Source organism: Mustela erminea, chromosome 5 (genome assembly GCF_009829155.1).
Source record: "Mustela erminea isolate mMusErm1 chromosome 5, mMusErm1.Pri, whole genome shotgun sequence".
Lineage (NCBI taxonomy): Eukaryota > Metazoa > Chordata > Mammalia > Carnivora > Mustelidae > Mustela > Mustela erminea.
This window is the reverse complement of record NC_045618.1, coordinates 113,923,921-113,946,224: the sequence shown is the minus strand read 5'-3', so window position 1 is coordinate 113,946,224 and position 22,304 is coordinate 113,923,921. Positions and strand designations below refer to the sequence as shown.

General features: G+C 35.5%; 1 protein-coding gene across 5 annotated transcripts in view; it reads right to left on the bottom strand.

Annotated features, from left to right (window-relative positions):
- The window catches only part of MPP5 (membrane palmitoylated protein 5), a 75,925-nt gene that overhangs the window by 45,054 nt on the left and 8,567 nt on the right, over positions 1-22,304 (bottom strand). For 2 of the 5 annotated variants that reach the window (XM_032344550.1, XM_032344546.1), the window contains exons 2-3: positions 14,067-14,152; positions 7,841-8,373 (exon numbers count right to left, since the gene is read on the bottom strand). In XM_032344550.1, coding sequence (XP_032200441.1) covers positions 7,841-8,207 — 367 coding nt within the window. In that variant the 5' untranslated portion in view covers positions 8,208-8,373; positions 14,067-14,152. The remainder of the gene's footprint in view (positions 1-7,840; positions 8,374-14,066; positions 14,153-22,304) is intronic. The other 3 variants (XM_032344548.1, XM_032344547.1, XM_032344549.1) reach the window with 3 other exon arrangements.

The window sequence follows — 22,304 nt, the reverse complement described above, 5'->3', positions numbered from 1 at the left end:
ATAAATTCTAGTCAGCTACAGCTTCCCTACAAGAAAGTTCTTTAGCTCTAGTTTAAATTCTTTGTCCCACAGTTAGATCTAGTTCCTCTTTCTTGATACTCAGTAGAAATTATTTTAAGTTCCCATCATCTTCTCTAACATTTCTTATAACACTTAAATTATTTATCTAAATGTATCATATTACCTATTATTATATTATCTGTTACATATTACCTAAAAATTGTATTTGGCATTGGAATACAATTAATCAGATAAATACAAACATGTACATAAATCTACCCCCTGAATCTTCTCCTTTCCCTTTGGTCTTCTCCTGGTAGCCTAAGATCCAAGAATGAAGATTTAAATTAGGCAACAGTAAGCAAAAACCAAGAGTTGCTCTATCTGAAATTCTATCTTTAAATACCCAAGATTCTAGACAGTCATATGGGAGAAATTTTTGGCTTTAAGGTTAAAAAATAAAATTACCAAAGAAGCTAAGGAATCTCCATCTTGAAAGTTCTAAGGAACTTTCAAAGTAGTGGTGATAACCACCTATCTGGATTAACTTTGCTTATTTTAACTTATGCTATCATTTACCCCAATGAAGACAGTTCCTAGAGATCTATTCTAGCGTAAGAATTCTCTATCTCATTGTTCAGATAATACAATTTATTTAACCTATCCTCAGAAATTTCTAGGTTTCAACTAACTTTATAACTTTTTTCCTGAAACTTTTAAATATTTCTCCTTTTCTCCTAAATTAGATAGTCAAACTGAATATTCAGATGAGGACCTTAGTATTTCTGAGTATGAAGACATTGTATCAGTTTCCAGTATATCTATCTGCTGAATCAAAATTAGAACATTCATTCAGGAAAGCTTTGCTTAAACAAAGGTAGACTTTTTCTTTTTTTTTTTTCAAATTTAAGAACAAAAAATTCAGATCTTTGAATTTTGGTCATTAGTGGGCCAAGTCAAAATGATATTTAAAAAAAATATATCAGAAGCTCATGAAAAATCCTGAAAAAACTGGTTACAAATTAAAAACAAATACCAGTTAAGTATATAGGCAAAAACAGTTAAGAGACAAAGCACAGAAAAATCTTACCCCTGAAAATGGTAAGACAATGAAAAACTGTAACTAAAGCCCCAAATCTGGGCTGAGAATACCTGGGTCCTAATTATTGCTCCATCACTTGTTAGTTGCATTATCTGTCACTGGACAACTCACTACAAGTCTCCGGGCCTTTCTATAAAATGAGGTTTGAGTAGTATAGTATTTCTCAAACTTCTGTTGGCAATTCATTAAAAAGTATATGGTGGCTCAATGGGTCAGGCCTCTGCTTTTAGCCCAGGTCATGATCTCAGGGTCCTGGGACTGACTCCTGCATCAGGCTCTCTGCTCAGCAGGGAGCCTGCTTCCACCCCGCCCTCCAACCCCACTGGCCTGCCTCTCTGCCTACTTGTGATCTCTCTGTCAAATAAATAAATAGAACCTTTAAAATAAATAAATAAAAAGTATATATATTTTATTTTAACCCAGCATATACAAACCTATTTGAAATATAAGATTTATAAATACCTATGTGCAATATATTTTAATGTTTTATATTTTATTCTAGCTCTTAACAAGTTACTGATTGGAAGGATGGCTAAAATTAAAAGACATAAAATACAAGTAGAAGCAAGGATGTACAGAAACTGGAATCCTCACACATTGCTGGTAAGAACACAAAACAATACAGATATTCTGGAATCCTCAGTAACTTAAACATAGAATTACCATATGATCAGCAATTCCATTCCTATTATATACCCAAAAGAAATAAAAAATTGGTGTTCAAACAGAAACTTGTATGTGAGTATTCATAACACTATTACAACACGCCAAAAGCTGAAAACAACCCAAATGTTCCATCAGCAGGTGAATGGATAAACAAAATATGGCATGTCCATAAAACAGAGTATTCAGCCATGGAAAGGAATGAAGTACTAGTCTACGCTATAACACAATGAACCCTGAAAATAATATGCTACATAAAAATAAGCCAGTCACAAAAGGTCATGTATTGTATGACTGACTTATAGAAAATGTCCCAAATAAACAAATCTATAAAAAGAAAGTGGACTTGGGTTGTTAGGGAGAGGAGAGACTAAGAAGTGACTGCTAATGGGTAGTTTCTTTTAATGAAAACAATCCGAAATTATACAGTGGTGATGGTTGCCAATCTTACGAATATACTAAAAACTCATGAATTACACAACTTTAAAAGAGTTAATTTTATGGTATATGAATATCTTTTTTTTTTTTTAAAGATTTATTTATTTTAGAGAGAGAGAAAGTGTGCAAGTGAGTGGGTTTAGGGGTAGAGGGAAAGGGAGGAAGGGAGAAAAGCTCAGAGACCAACACAGGGCTCAATCTCATGACCCTGAAATCATGACCTGAGCTGAAACCAAGAGTTGGATGCTTAGCAGCCACCCAGGCCACCATATGAATTATATCTTAATAAATCTGTTATTAAAAAAAAAAAAAAAAATGAGGGCGCCTGGGTGGCTCAGTGGGTTAAGCCGCTTGCCTTCGGCTCAGGTCATGATCTCAGGGTCCTGGGATCGAGTGCCGCATCAGGAATCTCTGCTCAGCAGGGAGCCTGCTTCCCTCTCTCTCTCTGCCTGTCTCTCTACTTGTGATCTCTCTCTGTCAAATAAATAAATAAAATCTTAAAAAAAAAAAAAGAAAATTTACTGGTTAAGATCCACAAATTAACTTCATGGACTAAAAGGTTAGATGATCTCTAATGGCTTCCAGTTCTTACAAAAGTTCAATTTTAGGGTGCCTGGGTAGCTCAGCTGGTTAAGTGTTGCTTGGTTTCTGCTCAGGTCATGACCTCAGGGTTGTGAGATTTGAGGCCACGTTCGGCTCTGCGCTCAGCATGGAATCTGCTTGAGATTCTTTCCCCTCTGCTCCTCCTCCTGCCCCCCATATAAATAAATAAAATAAAAAACAAACTAAATTTTAGTCAAATGTACAGTGTGCCACATACTTATTTACATTTTTTCACTTGGTTCTCAAGAAAATCCAGAAGCTGAGGCTTAGAAAAGTTAAGTAAACTGTCTAAAGTCAATAGCAACTATATGAAAATAAAAAGTATTTAAACTCTACATCTGACTCTAGATATCCCTTTCCAATACTGAATGATGTCCTGCACTTCTGAACATATCATGATATAATGATGCAAGTCTTTGCAAAAGGGCAAAAACTAAAATCAATTATTACTTAATAAGTAGAATGAAGTTTTGATGCAATGAGTCAAAGACTGGTATAGCAGTTAATTATTTCTCAGAATTGTGCACACTTAACAACCAAACATTACACGACTACATATATTATAATTAATTTTCCTAATCATTACTCTAGATTAGCTCTAATTTTAGCAATCTGAACAAATCAGAAAATTTTCAAACAGACCCAACATTTTAAACATTAAATCTAGTACTCATAAGTCTAATTATGCTACTCCCAGGAAAATAAACTTCCTCAAAGTATGACTAAAAGAGCCTGGAAACATCTATAGCAGCTGAGGAAAAATTTAATAATTACTAGCTTTTCAGAAGTAAGCTGAACTCAAGGTTTATTGGCATTGGAACTGTGTTTGTTGACTTTAAATAAATAAACTTTACTGAAAGCCAATCTTTAAAAACGTTTATCACAATTCTAGTATAACCCACGGTTAGTCAGAAGTCAGTAACAGAAAGAAATCTGGAAGATGTATTTTACTTTGTTAACATCAAATACAGGAAAACTATTACTGTCTTTACTGCTGAATATTCAGAGACATGGCAAAAATATGTAGACACTAATCAAGACTGAAACATGCTATTAATTAATATAATGAAGTATTTTACTCACCCTAGTTTTCTGCCCCTTGGGGTACCTTTTATCTTCATATTAATAGCATCCAGTATGAATTAGAAAGCCCCTAATTACAAATTTCAAGGGTCTCTTTATTAACCACAAAACAGCTCATCACTGGTGTGTGTGGGTGGGTGGATATGCCTTTTCTAAGGTCTCTTCATATGTGACAGATGACAATGTTTCCTCCTTTATTCCCTTTAAATATTCTATTCTATTTACTTGTCTGTAACCCTGGACCAAAACTACTTCTATGTGAATAAAAAACAAAAGCAGTAGCACGTGCAATCAAGAGGTATCTGAAAAATGATTCTACTTTACTTCATCCTACTCTAACCTGCTTTGTTATCTTCTCAGAATTTCCCTCACAAAGTAGTTTGTTTTGCTTATGAAAGAGAACAAAGACACTGAGATTTTATTTGAAGCAAAGCCAAGTTTTAAGAACTCATGCCAATTTTAAGGAAAGCTTCCCTAATATATCAAAATTCTTATAATTTATAATATTAATATTATTTATTTGAAATTAAATTCTCAATCACCAGTTTCTAACTTTTAATAAGATTCTAAAATTTTTTTTTTCCTTTTTTTTTTTTTTTATTTCCAGCATAACAGTATTCATTCTAAAATTTTTTTAAAAGATTTTATTACTTGCGAGAGCACGAGTAGGATGAGGGGCAGGGGCAGAAGCAGATTCCTGCTGAGCAAGGAGCCTGATTCGGGGTTTGATCCCAGGACTCTGGGATCATGACCTGAGCCGAAGGCAGATGCTTAACAGACTGAGCCACCCAGGTGCCCCTTTTAGTAAGATTCTGACTGCTTTTAAACAAGCAAGTTCAGTTCATCCTTTCTAAATATTTTCTATCAATTCCATCCCTGCATTTTTATTATTAAACAGTGCCTAGTTTATAAATCCTTTCACTAAAAACAACTACCCAAAGTATCCAACCTTCCAAACACATTTTCAATTCTTAATACAGTATTTTCTCTACTCACAGATAAATGATGATGTATCATTGGAAACTGATGGTTCTCTTTCAAAGAAAGAAATCAGTTGTTGCATCCTTTCCTCATTTAAAACAAAGGTGGCTGGCTGTTTCTGGCTGTGAAAGAGGCTGAGAAGTTGCCTCTGGCATGTGTTTATTAATCAAAATGCTGGCAGGGAGACATAACTTTAAGGGAGTACTTCTGTTGTAGTTTGATGTGTTAGCAAATTGTACAGGGAAAAAATGTTTGGTACAAAGCTATTACGCTTCATTTTAAAATCAAAACTTAAAACTCAGTACATCCAGAAGTGAAGCTTTGACTGGCAATTACTCTGTAACTTTTACTAACTTTTTGTTTCCTAAAATTAACACATTTGTGTTGAGTCTATCAACATTAAATATATAACTTATTTCTCAAAATATTAAGTATCCCCCATTCAAAAATTGAATTACAAACACCTGTTATAATAATAATAATAAAAAAAAGACTTATTTATTTAAGAGAGAGGGAAGATGAGGAGGTGGGGCAGAGTGAAAGGGAGAGAGAATCTCAAGCAGGCTCTGTGCTAGGCGTGGAGCCGGATTCGGAGGGTTGGGGGGGGGGCATTCTATCTCATGACCCTGAGATCATGACCTGAACTGAAACTGAGAGTCAGACACTTAACCAACTGTGCCACCCAGGTGCCCCTGGTACTACATTTTGAACTACTCTAAAACAAAATACGTAAAATAACCTTAAATTCAAGGTATTGCACAAAGGTATTTCTGAAAACCACAGTGGAATGCAAGCTGAAGAAAATACAGCTGTCCTTTAATCTACACTTGCAGGAAAGTTAGATAAGTAACATATAAACAGAAATCAGAAAAAGCAAAAAAATTTGAGAGAAATGTCTCCAATCTTCTGTGCTTAGGCAAGAAAAAGTTTCACTAAAGCAAATCTGGCTTAAGCTGTATTTGTTTCTTTACTGAGGGTACATGAATATTAACTATTAGATGGATTTTTCTGCCTGATCTAAATAAAGCAAATGGACAAATACATTAATCTGAAAGAAATTTAAACAAAAACCAATAAAAAGAAAAAGGAAAAATCAGTCCAGGCTTGGGGGTAAATATATTTTGAAAATATGTATTTTTTCTGTTTTCACTGTAATTATCTTTTTAAAGGAGAGAGAAGTTTATTGAATACACTGCAAGATAGCGGTGGGTAGGACAACAAGAGAGATGCTCTCTCCCTGTTTTCAGTGTAATTATAATACCTGAAGGCATTTACCAGACTTCACTATCACTGAACACATCTGATTTAAAACACAGAGAAGCATACACATTACTTTCTCTCACGAAACGTGGTTCCTTAATAAATTTTAATGAAGACGATGATGGGATGTAGTAGAAACTGCTTCAGACTTAGAACAAAGACTTTGGGAGGAAAATACCATATATACAAATCTAGTATATAAGGTTATTTTGGGAAAACTACAAAAAGGTGTTCCATTCCTACTAGCAAGAGCTCTGATCCAGTGAGTGAAGAGCACGGTGGACATCATTCTTAAACTCTCTGAAGTACACCAACTGCATATCTATATCAAGCAAATTCAAACTTGGCCCTACCACTTATTAGCTTGAAATCTTAAACACTGAGTTAACTCAATTTCAATTTATTTCCAAAATGGAGATTATAGTGTCCTGTTAATAGAATTACTATAGATACCACACAGCATGGTATGAGTACAGAGCTCAATAGACACTTAAATGAATGGCAAAACAACAATGAAAAGTCTCTCCTTCCACAGAAAAGTGGAAGTAGCTCTATTTTCACATCTATAAATAATAAATGCAAAATAGAATACTTAACTTCGGTTAGCCTGGGTTTTTTTTTTTTAAGATTTTATTTATTTATTTGATAGAGATCACAAGCAGGCAGAGAGGCAGGCAGAGAGAGAGGAGGGAACAGGCTCCTCGCTGAGCAGAGAGCCGGATGCGGGGCTCCATTTCAGGACCCTAGGATCATGACCGGAGCCGAAGGCAGAGGCTTTAACTCACTGAGCCACCCAAGGCACCCCCAGTTAGCCTGGTTTTAAGAGAACACAAATTAACATACATCCCTAACACCAGTTCACTGATCAATGTGTGTGTGTGTGTGTGTGTGTGTGTGTGTGTGTGTGTGTGTGTGTGTGTGTGTGTGTATGCACGCATGTGTGCATTTATGTGTAGGAAGGGAAGACAGTAAATTCAATGATAAAATATTCTAAGTCTGGAAACATTATATTTGAATCTCCCTTGCAGGCTCATAATGCATATTAGCACTCTAAAGGGTCTGAAGTCCTGTAGTAAGAGGTTTAACTTATTTAACCCATTGTTCTCAAAATTTATTTGGTCACAGATTTCTTTTTTGTTTATATCTACTAATAACTCATGGCGCTAGGTTTTGTTTTTTTTTTTTTCCCCTACAGAATGGAATTTGGAAGTTTTGAGCCATGTTTTATGTATATGATGCCATAGGACACTCCACTTCTTATTGGCAGTCATTAATTAAAGAAAACCAAAAAGATTATAAGTTACAGACAGTAATTTCATTACAATTTTACGAACTTCAAGGCAATCAGAAATTCAAAATCTGAAACTGCTTTTCAGTAATTTTGATATAAAAGTTTGAGTTTGAAATAAAAGGTGAATTTCAAGGTTATGTTAGCCCACATGAGGAAATTATTAATTCAAAGATTTTATCTAAAATCCATGTTGTAATGAATGAACATTTTAGCCACACGCTTTAGCTCTATGTGACTAAAAGTAAACAATGATGATGACTGGTTATACGGCCTTTGCAAGAAAAGAACTTATCTTGGTCTGAATTCAAACTGCTACTACTTACATTCTATTATACTCTTCTTCCTTCCTGTACACATTCATGTTAAGGCAAGAGAAACAAAAGTAAAGCATTTTCTATTCTACTGCTGTACTTACTTACCTAATATTTTCACAGCATAATGAGGACTTTCTAAGACAATTCCTTCCTCTGTGTCAAATATAGGGTTATCTATTCCAGTCTTTGGAGGAATCTGGGCTAGTTTCTTAAGTCTCATGGAAGAATTAAGGTCAAGTTCTTGTTTTTTCCCTTCTTCTTCACGCCTGCGCCTCATGTCTTCCTGTTGCTGCCGAATGCGCTCCAGCTGTGCACTTCGACGCACTGGCATCATCCTGGCGCCCAAATCTCCGGGGCAGTCAACAGCCATCTCTCGATGCTTCTGAGGTTCCTCTGGTGATGCAAGATCAACATTTTTTACTTCGCTGTCTGATTCCTCAGTAACATGCCCATTCATATGGGATGTTGTCATGGTTATCTACAAAAACCTGTACCACTTTTTATAAATCAATTTCTCCTATAAAGCCAATCTCTTGATTCTGTAGTATAAAATCCATGTTACTTCAAAAAAAACACAAAAAAACAAAAAACTTCTCACATCACATAATAATGCTATGAAATGTATCCATGAAGGAAATCTAAGGGGAAAGATGGGGAAAAAAAGTATAAGAATTAAAATATAAAAGTAGATTTTACATAGCCCACTTCTAATCTATACACAATATAGTATCTTATAAGTGTACAACATTATTTGGCTATATAGATTAAGTACTTTCATTTTATAGATAATGCTGAGAAAATCAAGGTATTAAAAAAAAACAACAACCCTCCCAAGAATTTGAAGCATACTGTTTAATTCTACAGCTGAGAAAAGCCATGTATTGCAAAGTTTAGCCAAGTGGGAAGTAAGAAAGTTTTAGGTACTAGTCTGGTAGAGAATAGGTTGCTTAAGGTATAAAGATGTATATAGTTGTCTCAACACAGTACTTTATACTCAATACAGGAGATATGAAATAGCTTCCTAGTTAACTGCTAAAGAAATGGGCATATAGCAAGCTATGCTGGTGGTTCACTTGAGATTAAGGCAGCATTGTCAGGGACAATTCACTTCTAGGAGTTTATGAGAAGCAGGAGATACCTAATGAAAAAGAAACTAATTAGCAGCAAAAGCATCTATAGGATAAAATCACATTAAGTGAGAAAAAGACTACGTGGGTTTTCAGTCCTTATAACCAGTCCCAATAATAAAAGAATTAAGAATTAATTCTTTACGAGGATTCATTTCAAGAAAATGGTAGTATCTATTACCACTCAAAAAATGTTGAAGTCACAGCAAATAAGAATATATTAGATTTAAAGATCAGAAACTGAATTTTAATTCTGCTGCTGCCACTTGCTCTGGTTTTATGGTTTAAGCCTAGTCAGTTTCTCTCTCTGAACCTCGGATTTCTTTGGAAAACTTATTCATAGGCTTTTTCTGAGTTTTAAGTGAGATATACCATATGCAAATTTTAAAACTAAAAAATGCACACATGCATATTAATTCTTAGCATTAATTTGATTCTATTTTAAAAATCCATTATTAACTTGATTCTCCTATTTTAAAAACCCTTCAACATATTTCATTATTTCTTAAAAGATTTATTTATTTTAGAGAGAAAGCATGCACAAGCAGGGGCAGGTGCAGAGGGAAAGGGGATTCCATGCTGACTGCACAGCCCCACTCAGGGCCATTCCCACGACCCCATACCACGACCCAAGCAGAAATCAAGAGTCGGATGCCCAACAGACTGAGCCACCCAGGCTCCCCACTTTAACATATTTTAGACAAGAAAAATATTTTACTGGATGACACCAGCTTTTCATCAAGCCATTTCTTAGGTATAAGTAGGCAGATTGTTTATATATGTGTAAACCCACACATTAAATCCAATTAGTCGTCTTTGTTCAAGACTTTAAAAATATTTACAATAATAAACCTACTACACCTCCTTGAGTTTAGCATCACTTCAGTAAACAGGTTGGCTGTTTGCATATGCCAACTCAGCATATGCCAACTCAGCAAAAGCTGAGTTTTCAGAGAATATTCCTAAATGCCAGCCAATCTTCTCTCCAACATCTTGTCTCAGACTTCTGAAATCCCACTTAGACTGAGAGGAAAACCACTAGACCAGCAGGCAAGAAAACTGGTACAAGCTACATAAGCCACCAGGCATTACATTCTCACAAGAATTTTTTTTTTTTTAAAGATTTTATTTATTTATCAGAGAGAGAGAGGGGGAGAGAGTGAGCACAGGCAGACAGAGGCAGAGGGAGAAGCAGGCTCCCTGCCAAGCAAGGAGCCCGATGTGGGACTCGATCCCAGGACGCTGGGATCATGACCTGAGCCGAAGGCAGCTGCTTAACCAACTGAGCCACCCAGGCGTCCCACATTCTCACAAGAATTTTGGTAGACTTTTCTGTCTTGTATCCAAATTTTAACCTCTCTATTCGTAACTATGTGATCTACACACAGATAACTTATTTATAACTGGATTGCCTTCTTTTTCAGTAAAATGAGAACTATTAGAATTAAATTAGGCTGTTCTTAAGTTTTATATATTGATTACATGTTATGCAAATTCAGCTTATTTAATGTTCTCATTATAAGTAACCAGAAATGTATGTGGGAGTTACTGTAATCCTATACTTAATTTTGATTTAAAAAATTATTTCCAGAAAATTATAGCTCTCAACTTTTTCCAATTATAATATTTACTGGGGATTAAAAATCATTTAATAATGGCTAATGCACTTCCTACCTTATATGCTAGCCTACAAATTATGATCTGAAATTAAAACTCTCAGCTTAATAGTCACCATAATAGATCATGGAGGGGAGGAATTACAGCTCATGCAAAAGAGGCTGGGCTTGGTGATCTGGGTCAGAGTTCTCATGCTTCTCTTTCAGGACCTAGTCTTTCACTCTCAGAAAAATTTCTGTAACTTGGTATTAAACTGCTTAAAATTCCATTTTGGTCATTGCCCTTGAAGTGTTCACAGTCTACTGGGAGAGACAGCAAAGAAAATGAATGATTATTCTTCCCCAGTTGGTTTCTCCTCGTTAGATTCTGAATTAATTAAAGATAAGAGTCTAGTCTTATTTTTATACCTCCCAGTGCTCAACACAATACGTATCATATAGAGAATGCCCAGTGAATATCTGTTGAACTAAAAATGTCAGAAATTCACAGACCATATAGACTCTGAAACTTAGTATGTGGTAAGAAGTCAGAGCAAACACTCAAAACATAAGGATACATTTCTTTGAACAATATTTCAAAGAACTAAAAATTAGCCAGATAGAAGAGTCTGTTCTAGTCAGAGGGAATCATACGACCAATAAGAATGAAGAGCATGAAAATATGGCACTTTCAGGAAACAGAACAGAATGCAATAAAGCTGAGTGGGACAATGTGAGCATACCATATATGAATAATGAAAAAACTGGAAAGGCAAGCAGGGAGGCAGACTGACAGAGTTGAAGAGCTAAGGACTTAGACTACATGTTGAAAAACATATAGGTTACAGAATTACTTGGTGTCTGCCTTTCATACACCAAAAAGAGGAGAGCTGAGAAAGAGGAAGAAGAGAAGGAAGTAGTAGTAGCAGTAGAAGGAGCAGCACTTACAACTTTAACATTTACTGAGCACTTACGTGCTGGAGAATATTGCAAACACTTCACACAATATTCATGCATTTAATCCCATTATTACTCTAAAAGTAGTTCCAAATATGCCTGTTTTGTAGACGAGGAATGGGGGCTGAAGTAGGTCTTGAAGACAGAACGGAGAAATAAGAGACCATATGAACAAAAGGCAGAAGATAAAAGGTATGGGAAATGTACAAACGAGGCTAGATGAACTAAGGCAGTCAGCTTGTCCCAGAGAATAGTAGCTAGAAAGTCTGACTGGGTCCAACTTATAAAAGGTCTTAAACATAAGTCCCTAATTCTCAAGACACTAAGTCATCAAAGATTTAGAAAAGAAGAAGAAAGAAGAATGAAGGTGTCTGCCGGTCACATGGATAAATGATCTACTTATTAAGCAAGGATCTATCTTATTCATCTCTATAGCCCTGATATCTAGCAAGGGACAAATGCATAGATTAAGTCTATGAGTAAATCGTTCCTATGTTCAATGTATGTAACTGAGCATTTACTCTTGGATAAGTACTAGGTTTTAGAGATGGGATCCCTGCCCATTAGCCTATCAACCAAAATGTCCTACAGGGATCTAGAAATTAACATGTCTAGAGTTAAACTTATTATTTCCCTTTAATCCCCTCATATTCTCCTTAATCCTCTTCCTCCACTTTCAGTTCTAATTAATGCCATTATACCTTCCCTGTTACCCAAGACAGCATAATGTTTCAAAGAACAGGCTCCAGAATCAGAATGCCTAGGACCTAATCCTTGCCTACTCCTTTTAAAAGTCTCAGCTGAAATACATCCTCCCCCAGATTTCCATGACTCCCCAGACTGGTTATGTGACTGCTCTGAAATCCCACAGTCCCTGTCAGATCTCTGATCAAACTAGACTACAGCTATTTGTATCTCTGTCTGTCTGTGCCATCAGACCAGAAGCCCTTAAAGGTCAGGAACCATACTGACTCATCTCTGGATCCATGATACTGTCCAGCAGAGGAACCAAGCAAACAGGGAGGCTTCATAATAGGAAGTGTGACTCCAGGACCACTATCTTTGGGTTACTAGATGGATGGCAAATATCCTTAAAAGATGGAAAACACAGGGGAAGAAGAATTAGATAGAAGAGGACAGAAATTAAAGGGTAATATAGGTTTTGTTTTGGATACAATCCGAAGGTGACTGCCGGTCACATGGATAAATGATCTACCTATTAAGCAAGGATCTATCTTATTCATCTCTATAGTCCTGATATCTAGCAAGGGACAAATGCATAGATTAAGTATATGAGTAAATCGTTTCTATGTTCAATACCTCTAAGGCTTTCATACTGCCTAGAGAACAGAGTTGGGACTCACAAGGTAAATCCAAACTTTCTTTTACTATTTTCCAACACAAACTTTCAAAAGTTTGCTTCCTCAATTATGCCTATTACCTTTCTTCTTCCTGCCCAAGTGCCTTATGAAATAAGAAATATGAACTGCTTCTCTTTTCATCTTCTGACTTCAAGATCTACCACAAGTTCCCATTTCCTTCAAGAAATCTTTCCAAACCACCTCGATTAAATAATGACCTCACAAAAGAACACTCCAAAAGACTTTATAATGGTCACAAGTTAATTCATGAAAGCCATCAAAGATTCAAAAGTCTTTCCAGAATCAAAGAAATATTATGCTATGTCCTACAGTTCCAGCATCCAGCTCATTATAATTCCTAAACAGGCAAACCATGAATATTCTACATCATATATGTAGTCAATACATATCAATAAAATGTGGCAGTCCAAAGGAATTATATTCTTCCTCTCCAAAACACACACACACACACACACACACACACACACACACACGCAAAAGAAAAAGAAAAAGAGAAAAGGAAAAAGAAAAAAAAAGTCTTGTTTGACAATTCAGAAGCTGGGAAATCTAGAGAATTACCTCCTTAAGTGTAAATAAAAGATCATCTTATGCAGATAATAGAGTTAACAGGTTCCTGGTCCTAAGAGTACTCTATTCCTCTCTTCTCAACCTTCTAATTATAAATTGTTTTTAAAATGCCTCAAAAGCCCACATTTCACATCTTCATCAGAGTCCCATGTCATACCCCGAACCAAGAAAAAAATAAAAATATAAAAGAAGTCAAAACTCTTTACAAAGTCGAAAAAAGAAGAAAACAAATTTTTAGGTTGGCAGGCCAAAGCTGTTTCAATGCTAACTTCAAACCAATTGGGGAGAAAGAGCCTTGGTTATGTGAGTTGGCTATAGGAGAAGGGGGTAAAAGGAAGCTAAATAAGCTTCAAATAATTAAAAAAGATTGAGACTGGGTGACCGGAAATAGCCTGAAGGATACAGGCCCACTGAAAATGCCACATGAAGAAATAGAACCATTGTGTGACAGCTGGGAAACATGAAGATGGTAGTCTACACTAGTGTCCAGAACTCGTTTGTTTTTGTTTTGTTTTGTTTTTTTTACAATTCATCTTTCCTCCCCTTCTCCCACAAGCAGTGCCTTTTGACTAGCAGCTGGGAAGTCTCATTTTAAGTGATCAGCATTCCTCTGACATTCTAAGAAGTTGGACTATTTGTTTCCATAGAAACAGCTTTGTCAGCTAACAGAAGATTCAGGCCAAGAATAGTGAAAAGAACTTACGTTATGCAAATTGGAAAGAACTGGTCTACTATCCTCTTAGTTTTTCTTCTCTGGTTTTTCACGGAACTCAGGCTAACTTTCTTACTCTGTAAAACAGAGGAGAGACAAGTATAAAGGTCTGCCGTATTTTTTAGAGGGAAAGAGTGAGAGAAAATGGGTAATTCAGTATGATACCTAACTGCAAATGGCAAGGATTTCTTGGTATGAAGTAGTAAAAATGTTAATCTCCTCCGATATTTATCTATTTATTAAAAATATTTTATTTATTTATTTGACAGAGAAAGAGACCACAAGTAGGCAGAGAGGCAGGCAGAGAGAGAGGAGGAAACAGATTCCTTGCTGAGCAGAGAGCCCAATGCGAGGCTCGATCCCAGCACCCTGAGATCATGACCTGAGCCGGAGGCAAAGGCTTTAACCCACTGAGCCACCCAGGCACCCCAATCTCCTCCAGTATTTAATGGGCTTCAATTAAATTCAGTGTAAGTTACCTGAAATCAGTGAGGAAAAAGAAGCAAGCATAACTGGTAAGAATCTTAGCAGGCTTTTTTTTTTTTTTTAAAGATTTTATTTATTTATTTGAGAGAGAGATGAAGAGAGAACACAAGTAGGGAGAGCTGCAGGCAGAGGCAGAGGTTGAAGCAGGCTGTCCATTGAGCAGGGACCCTGACAAGGGGCTCAATCCCAGGACCCTGGGATCATGACCCAAGCGGAAGGCAGCAGCTTAACCAACTGAGCCACCCAGGTGCCCCTGCAGATTATTTTTAATGATACCTTTGAACTCTAGGTTAAGGTTCAAACAAAAATGCAGTTTATGTATTTTCTTAGTTTTAACTACAACCTCTGGACCAATTTTAAATATTATGAATAGCTTACGATGCTGAGAAAATGAGAAGGATCCAAAAAGATACAAAAGAATTTGACAGGAACCACAGTTAATTCAGAGGGGGAAATTGTGATGCTACACTGGACTAAGGAGAGGATCCTGCTGTCCTAACAGAGCTTACATTCCGTCAGAGTAACATAGTAAAGAACAAACATGATGACTTCAGATAAAGAGCTAGAGAGAAAGGGAAACTATAATAAACAGTGATGTTTGGAAGGGGCAGCATTAGATAAGAAGGCCAGGAAGGCCTATTTTAGGAGGTGATATTTGCATTGAGACCTAAATGACAAAAAAAAAAAAAGAGTCAGCTGTGGGAAGATCCAGAAATTAAGGCTGATGGGACAGAAAGTACATTTCTATACAGATACCACCAGGAATCTCAATTTCAATATATCCCAAACTGACCTCAACTTTCCTACTGTTGTTAATTATACCACTATCTTCAAGATCTTGATCTTTTTTAAGCCATATTATCTAGTACGTTGTTAAAATCTGTGGACTGCACAAAGTTTTTAGAATCTACTTAAGGGTGGCAAAATATGCCACCCCAAAATATCCCACTAGAAGATCACGTTCAGAAAATGAAAACGCATGCTAAAAAAAGGGAGAAATATTTGCAAAATATTTATGACCACTATAAAGACTCTTACAATTCATTAAATCAAAAAATCTAATTTTTTATAACAGGGCAAGAGCTTTGACCAATTTATGAAAGAAGATATACAAGTGACAGAAATGAACACTTGGAAAGATACTCAAATTAATTATTTTTTTAAAAGATTTTATTTATTTGAAAGAGAGAATGAGAGTGCAAGAGCGGGGAGAATGGGCAGAAGAAGAGGGAGAAGCAGATTCCCAACTGAGCAGGGAGCCTGATGTGGGGCTCCATCCCAGGACCGTGGGACCATGACCTGAGCCAAAGGCAGATGCTTAATCAACGAGCCACACCAAGGCATCCCTCAAAAAAATTATTTTTTAAAAGACTAATGTATATTCACATACATTGTGTATTTAAAACAAATCATGTATTCATACCATATAAAAAAACTCTACAAAATGAAAGAATGGCCCATATACCATCTTCTTAAAGAAGAAACTTTAGCTATATCTAAAACTAAGTATGAATTACAACTCAAATACATTTGGGCTAGTCATGTAAAGTATTTAGCTCAAAAGTTATTGCTGACTTTTTATTTTTAAATTCAGTGAGAAAAATGTCCCATTTGCTTATATTAAACACAAAGTTGAAGGTCTTTGCAGATATTCAAGACCACAAATGCACAGCAGGAATTGGTTAAAAGCCAAACAGTATCAAAGATATCAAGTGGTTGGTTACTTGAACTCCCCTTTATCATCTCAACAACTTGGTAATAAAAGATTAAATACGTCCAAAAGGTTAGTCAAGTTTTTGTAAAGGTACCAGGACAAAAGGTAATTTATAACATTTTCAAACTGACCAGAAAAGGATATTTAAATATGTGGTATAAAGTTACTTGTAATATGGCTTTCCAGTACATTGCTACCAATCAGGAATATATATGGCCTAGTTAGAGAATAAGAACAGTCTTGATAATGAACAGAGCCAGTGTAAGAGATAGACGATAAAGTGAGAGTTGACTCTGAATGCTAAGCTAAACTGTTTGAATTTTCTCCTGTAGGCAATGGGAAATTATGGGTTTCTGGGTTTAAAAAAAAGAACCCAAAACTGGCTTTTTAGAAAGTTGTATCTATACTATAACCAGAGTTGACCAGGGGAAAAGTGAGTAGAGCAGCCAGCCAATAGAGATAATGTTTTAATACTTTATGCATTGGGAGGATAAAGGAAGTAGCAGAAAGAACGAAAAAGGGATAACTTCAAATAATGGTTATTACAAAGGATGACTTGACAGGACTAGGAGACCAGTAGCCAAAGAGAATTCTAAAATATTGAGCATGACAACTGAACCTGAGAGAAATTATGGGCCCTTAAAATAGAAGAATTCAGAGAATAAGGTTTTTCTCTTTGGGAGGGAGAAGAGGCGGATGGGGAGAAGTGGAAAGATGATAAAATCCATTTTAAAGGGTAATTTTTAGCAGGCTGTTACTGCGAGACAGGGAAACCAAAGAGAATAGGCTAGAAATAAAAATTAATAAGTAATTTACATATTCATGGCTTACATTTGTAAAGCTTTAAAGTTTCCATAATAAATTCAAGCACATTATCTCATTTGATCTCTCTCCAGATTCCCTGAAAGATAAGTAGGTTGGAAATCTCCATTTTCCAGAAAATACACAGACATTGCAAGATAAGTCACAGAGCTACAATAGAACAGAAACTAAAATCCAGATCAGTGAACCCCTATGTGGATCCACAATACAATGTCAGCTACATTCCTGTAAGCTGAAACCACCCTGACTACACACTTCTTTCAAAAAATCACATAATTACATCATTCTTTTACTTTTAAAATGATTAGAATCCCACTTTTTTCTTCAACTGCTCCATAAAATGAGACAGTAATTAATTAATTTCACTTAGATATTAACAGACTGCAAGTTTACTCTAACATCAGACTACTAGCATACCATCTATTGCTCAAAGTTTCTAAATACTCAGCAGAGGAGAGGCAGTCAAGTGGAGAAATGGCAGAAATGCATGGAAATTCTAATTTGAAAACTGACACTAAGCTACAAACATTTTAGTTTCCTAGTGACATTTAAAAAATGTTATTCTCTACTCTATTGTTCCAATTTCAGTATGTGCTGCCAAACCGAGCCACATGTCCTACCTTGACAAACTGTTTTTAATAATATTTATTTATACCTTGAAAAATGAATAGCATAAAAATAAAACAGACGAGACAGACTAATCTTGTCAGATAAATTAGCTATCCCTCAGGGTCAAATATAAGTACTGCAAATCATAACTGTAATACCCCTAAATATGTTAATAATTAATTATACCAACCCGCATCAATTCTCCCTTCATTATATCTTACATATACCCCTAGCTTCTCATACCACTATCTTAACACCATATTATCTCTCTCATGGGTTTTTCTATGAACTTCAAGTCACCCCAATCTTGGTCTAGATCTAGTTGCCACTCACTTTACACAGATGACCCTTGAAATAACATGGGGGTAAAGAGTTACTACTAACAGCCTACTGTTGACAGGAAGCCTTACTGATAATATAAACAGTTGATAAACACACATTTTGTATCATATACATGTATCATATACTCTGACCTTACAATAAAGTAAGCCAGAGAAAAGAAAATGTTACTAAGAAAATCATAAAGAGAAGAAAATACATTTATAGGACTGTACTGTATTTACTGGGGGGAAAAAATCCCACATATGAGTGGACCCAGGCAGTTCTACCTGTGTTGTCCAAGGGTCAACTGTACTGTTGAATAAATTTTCCTGAAGCACACCTATTACCATGAACGTCTCTTTTCAAACGTTTTTGTTGCCTTTCCCTTTCCTTAAGCTACTGTTTACCATGGGTTTACTATGTACCATTCATCCACTGTGCTAAGTACCTAGTGTGCATTATCTCATTTAACCCTCACAACCATCTCCTTGATGAATTTTCTAATTAGCTTAGTAAAAGACACTAACTTGCCCAATGTCAAAAGCTAAATGTACAGCTGGGCCTCAAACTGAGTTCTGATTGACTGCAGGGTCCTTTAACAACTTCTGGAAAACCCATTTCAAGTTCCATAGCCTGTCATTCAAATGGCTACCCCTGAATTAGTACTAGAATACTTTTCCCTTGTTTCTCCCTCCCTTATCTTCCGAATCAAACTTCTAGCTATTTCTAATACAAGCCCTGCACTTTCCCAAGTCCACAGCTTTGACATACTTGTTATCTTATACCCAGAAAAAAAAATCCTTCCTGTTCAATTCTTTATCTATTAAAATTTCCCTCTACCATTAAGAGTCTTACAAAATCTTCCTTACTCCTGCCGACTCCATCCACAACCTACACTTCTAGGGTACTTAATCTATGTCCCTGCTGTAGCATTTATTTATACATTTCCTTCTTCCCATAAGTTATATTTCCCTTTTTAGTTAAATCACTAATATATCCCCATACATTCTGGTAGAAAAATCAACATACTCTTTACTATACATATTCAAATAAATGAGGTAACGTATCAGTTTCTTCCTTCCTTTCTTTCTTTCTTTTTTTTTTTTTTAAGTTCCATCCTTCTGGAGTCCTCCATTCTCTAGCTCTAAGCTGGATATTTTCTTTGTGCCCAGATTCACTCGTCTTTTTTCCATTTGCTCCAGGCCTAAGAATGTTGACCTCCACAGACTGCATTATTCCTGTTTTCTTATCTTCTAACTTCCAGTGGGCTTGGCTAGGGAGAAGTGACTATTGGGAAGGCAGTGAGAGGACTGGGTTCTTCATCCCCCCAAGCTTCTTCCTGTGATTTGGCAGAGGTTAGGTTCCTCTAAGGCCACAGTTTCCACTAGGTGGCTCCCCTCCTAAGGTAGTAACTGATAAATTCCAGTAACTATCCTCTTCCTTTCCCATTCAGGCCTAGGCTTAGCGGGTATCTGGCTGTTGCTAACCCAGAGATGTTTCTCAGTTCCCTTATCTCAACTCACTCACATCTTTGCAAATAGTCCCTTCATTAAACTCTCTCCTATTGCTCAGGTTGATTTTACCATCTGTTTTCTGCATGGGATCGGTCAAAAACATGCTCCAATCTGAATTGATTCTCTAAATCATCTTCATTCACTCATCTTTACCCTAAGAAATTCTCCTCACCTCTTTCCCCTTCATCTATTCCCTTCTCCTTGAGAGACCTCCAAATGTCCTAAGAAAGTGTACATGGGGGTAAATTTTTTAAGACCTTGATTTACTTGGTACCAGAGCAGATTATTACATCTTTGAGTTCTTCTTTTGCATCCTCACCCTCAACCTTAATTCCTCACAGCTTCTCAGGACTTCTGGGTCTGGCTTTCTGTTGTTCTCCCCAAGAAAATATTTATAGTAAATAAAAGTAGCATAAACATGTAAAAATATTTATCTTGGTATAAGGTTTCTGTGTGTCTGTGTGAGTGATCAATCATGTCCCACGTTGGAGACAACAAAGGAAAACAGGCATTATGTACTGCTGCCTCTATAAACCAGTACAACAATATGAAGAACAATTCTGCAAAGTCTACCAAAAATTTAAAATAAACATTTGATCTATCAGTTTTTTTCCTAGAAATTTATCCTACAAAGTATCTTTGGAACAACGCATGTTAATCTATGTTTTCACCCGCAAATTTAACAAAATCTAAAAGCATATCAAATTTTATCACTCTAATTGAGATGTGCAAATTTATCACTCTAATTGAGATGTGCGTCAGTGTAAAATACACTCTAGATTTCAAAGACTTTATACAGAAAAAAAAGAATGTAACACTACTCATTATTTTTAATGTATGTGGAAATGGTAATATTTTATACATTATGTTAAATAAAATATACCATTAAATAAATATCAACTATTTCTTTTAAAATTTTTAATGTGGCTTGCTAGAGTTGAAGCTCTGTATGAGCTGACATGGAACAAAAGCAAGTGAATAAAGATAGCTTCAGAATGGTGTTTATATATCATATCACTTTTACAAATGCACATAAAGGGTATTTACAAAGTTATTAGCAAAAAATCTAAATATGCACAATACTGTCTTCACTTAATATCTCTGAAAAAGCAAAGATAACAGAACTCTCAGGTTTTGCACTTATGTACTATTTGAGTATTTTATAAAATGTTGACCAAAATAAATGTGTTACTTTTAAAATCTGGAGGAAAAACACAAAGATATTACCTCTTTGAAAGGAAAAAAAGACCACAGAAACTTTAAATTACAGCTACCTTCTATAAAAATTAGCAGCAGCAACAAAGGGCTTTCAAGAGTTCTAGAATCTTTTCACAAAAAGAAGTAACCAAAATATTATCCCTACAGTTCTAAACAAGTTCACAAATAATACAACAATAAAGAATTCCATAAAAAATAATTCTTAAAGCACTTTAGGAATCATTAGGAGCATGACTCTTTCATACTCAAAACTTCCTCTACCACACAACGAATATATTACATCTTTAATTTAAAAATGAGAGGAAACCAGTTTACCATAAGAATAAGAGCAATAATTATATGAAAAATTTCAAAAGGGACTACCTATACTTTAAAATTTAAAAGTCAGGTTCATAATTTTGATAGCATTAATTCTTTCATCATGTTAATAACGCACAATGACAAACTCAAAAAATCCCAATTAACTAGACTCACATGACTATTACTTTGGTTTCTTGATACCTATTTCTATGCCTCTTCCATATAGTTTCTCCATCCCTTCTAATCCTGGGTGTCAATCCTTAGTCAATTACTTTCCCTGAAACATATACCATGACTTTTAGGTCTGTAAAAACACTGTAAGAGATTCCAACTTTTGACCTCAAGTGATTTACAGCTTACTAGAAAAAAAAATATGCTCTAAAGGTCAGCAAATTAGTAGATGATTACCTCTACCTAGATGGCTTATTGGTATGCAATTCAACTGGCCATAAAAAAAAAAAATGAGAGAAGAGTTTGCCTTGTCCTTAAAAAACTGCCTAATAATCATTTCTGAGTTATCTGAACAAGAATATTAAGCAAATTTGATAATAAATATTTGTATCTACTGCTATCTACAAATTAGACTAAAGAACGAACAATGGAGAGTATTTTCAGGACCAGGAGTAGGGTTTTATCATCACAACAGGAAAGAAGAATCTAAAAAAGAAGACTTATGATACAAACGTCACCAAGTTTAGAATCCACTGAACTTTCAATAATGTGCTTTGCTATGGAGGGCATGAATAATGTTCTGACTTTGACCAGATAGTATTAGAAGGCAAGAAAACATAAAGGGAATGTTACACAACAAGAGAAACAAGAACAAAAGGTCAATTTTAAAGATTACTGTACTGCAAATCCTGGAGCTAAAAAGGGTTACTAATGTACACTTTCATTCAATAATATGAGTACCCACTTGGTAAAAAATCTTGGATAGTCACTGATAATAAAAAGATTGCTAAGGCAGAGTTTTTATCCTTAAGAACTTAAAAATCTAGAACGGAAATCAGATAAGCAAATAAACAAGACCCCTATATACTGCAATGCTATTTGATAAGTGCTGTACTCCAACTGCAGAAAATGCTACAAGAACTACCTGCAAAGTAAGTGCATCCTAAGAAAACCTGTATAAATGGGAAAGAATATAAGAGACAGATATGAAAGGCATCCATCACACAACAGGAAAAAATGTAAGCAAAATATTAAGACAAGCACATCAATACTTGCAAAATTAGACAAATGCTT